Source organism: Microtus ochrogaster, chromosome 2 (assembly GCF_000317375.1).
Source record: "Microtus ochrogaster isolate Prairie Vole_2 chromosome 2, MicOch1.0, whole genome shotgun sequence".
NCBI classification, from domain to species: Eukaryota; Metazoa; Chordata; class Mammalia; order Rodentia; family Cricetidae; genus Microtus; species Microtus ochrogaster.
This window is the reverse complement of record NC_022010.1, coordinates 49244412-49246857: the sequence shown is the minus strand read 5'-3', so window position 1 is coordinate 49246857 and position 2446 is coordinate 49244412. Positions and strand designations below refer to the sequence as shown.

The 2446-nt window shown below is 48.5% G+C and overlaps 1 protein-coding gene across 2 annotated transcripts in view; it reads right to left on the bottom strand.

Annotated features, from left to right (window-relative positions):
* The window catches only part of Popdc2 (popeye domain containing 2), a 15894-nt gene extending 15132 nt beyond the window's left edge, over nucleotides 1-762 (bottom strand). For both annotated transcript variants that reach the window (XM_005344981.3, XM_005344980.2), the window contains exon 1: nucleotides 272-762. In XM_005344981.3, coding sequence (XP_005345038.1) covers nucleotides 272-762 — 491 coding nt within the window. The remainder of the gene's footprint in view (nucleotides 1-271) is intronic.
* Nucleotides 763-2446: the final 1684 nt, after the last annotated feature.

The window sequence follows — 2446 nt, the reverse complement described above, 5'->3', positions numbered from 1 at the left end:
GGGGTGTTTCAGGTCTGGCCTCACCAGACTTTGCACTAGCAAGTGAACATAGTTATCCTTGATAGCCTGGAAGATGCCCCGTGATCTAGTTTCCTCTTGGAAAGTGTCAAGAAAGAGGAAGCAAAGTCACTCCTAGAAAAATCTATTTGGGTTTGTTTGACTTGCCACATCCTTCCCTCGACGAAAGGGGACACGAAATGGAAAGGGACACTAGGACATGGGAAGTGTGGGCCGGGGGAATTCCAGGCACTGACAACACGGAGTAGCTTACCGGCCAGAGAGGAGCAGGGACAGGCGGTTGATGGGTGTCTCACCCTCCACGGCATAGGTCTGCTCCGTGGCCAGTGTCAAGACCTGCTCGTGGCAGCAGTGGACAATTTCCTTGTAGACCTGCAGGGGCACCTGCAGGGGCAGGCACAGCGTCTTGTAGAGGAGGTTGAACTCCTCGGGGAGGGTATTCACCCGGAGGCGATACACCAAATGCGCCAGTTGAAGCAGGCAAGCCGCCGTCAGCAGGGAGTTCCAAAGGACGATGTCCAGCCCGCAGGCATCAAACCAGCCCCACAGCACACAGCACAGGTAGCCTGGGCCCAGGATGCCGAAAAGATAGAAGCAGCCGTACACCCCACTGCCTGCCATGAAACCCATGAGCAAGAAGCAGTTGGCAAGGTGGTAGACGGCACCTTCCATATCCTGCTTCCAGCTACCGCACACTGGCCCCCGCCAGAGGAGCTGACCCAGCGCGCTGCTGTTGGGACTCATCTTTGGGGCTCTCAAAGACTCTCCAGGCCTCTCCACAAAGGAAAGTGGAAGAAAAAAAAAATCAAGCAACCTGGACTCCCCGGTGGCTTCTCACCACCAACTCTACCTTTGCTGACAGGAATGCTTCTGGTGGCTCTGAGAAAGAATGCCAGAACATAGTACGCTTCATGGAAGACTGAAAACTGTTTGTTGTTCGGGATGTTTTTTCTTCTCTCTCCCTCTCTCAGCACCACTCTCGTCCTCCCTGCAGCACTCTGGCAAACTTCTTTGGCTCCGGCTTTCTTAGAATGCTCTTCACCTTTAGTTTTCAGCAAAAAGCATACATGGTCCTCAGAGAAAGTAGGACCACAACACCAGAAACTTCAGTAGCACAGGACGACGAAGCCACAGCCTGCTCTCTGTTGTTCCCAAGCAGACTGAGGACTGAGAGCCAGCAGGAGAGACACACTTGGGTTCCATTTGGAATGCATGTTCTCTTGGCACCGGAAGAAAGGGTGACCCCAGAGGGATACCATGTTTGGAATTGGAATCCAAGAGGTACTGGCAGTGAGAGAAAACAGGCCAGGCCAACAGGCAGGCTGGTACGACACTTAGCATACCTCCAGAGGACAAGATAAGTCCCTGGGGGTCACCAGAGGCAGGCAGAGCAGTCAAAGGAAAAGCGAGCAGAGAATTGAGGTCCACAGAGCAGGCGGGACACAGTGCAGATGCCCTGTCAGGAGGATTTGGGGATTTGTTTGTGGTAGAAGGGCAGTTCAAAGTGGGGACGCCTAGGACTATTAACAGAAACAGTCCTGGCAGTGAGAACCGGAAAGCCCCATGAAAGGTCTAAGACACTCTGCAAACATCACTGTGCACTGATTTGACATTTATTCGACAAAAGCAGCTGGGTAAAGCAGCCCCTTCAACTCTAAGCTGCCACTCCGCTGCAAAATCTGCACCTAGTAAGAGTTAATGAGTGGTAGGTAACACATTACCCAAATCACCATCCCATCTACATCGATGACCTCCAATCAAAATGACTCATTTGGTGTTCAACCTCCAGTGGCCACTTTATATACGTATATATAAGTATATATTAAACATATATAACAATTATGTGTATATAAATATTATATATTTATATATAAATGTATATCAAACATATATAACATATTGTGTACATACATAAATATTATATATATATTACTCAGTCATCACCAGTCTTCCAGAGCTTAGGAAAATGGGGGCCTCAGAGAGGTAACATGTACCAACACAGAGTAGGCAACAAAGTTGGAATTTGAACCCAAGTCTGTCATAGTTAATGCTGTGTTTTAAGTGGGCTTTACAGTAAGTAGAAATGCCAAACATGCTGAACTAGAGCCACTGACTCCAACTTCACACTGCTAAGACATCTGATGACTTTCAAGAAACTTCTAAACAAACCCAGGGATCCACTTTGCACCGTACAGAAGTAAATGTGAACTAAGCAAGCATTGAGCCAAGAAACTTGACTTTCTTACTTCTAGAGGACTTGCTGGGTCTCCATCCTGGCTGCTGGTTTGGTAGCGCCTTTGCCCTATTGTACCCAAGGTTTAAGTGCGTGCTGAGTAGCCTAGAACCATCCTAATGCTAAGTCTACAGGGAGTCACTGAACTAACAGTCTAAGGCTGAGGAAAAATTAGGAATTGTTGAATGCACTGTT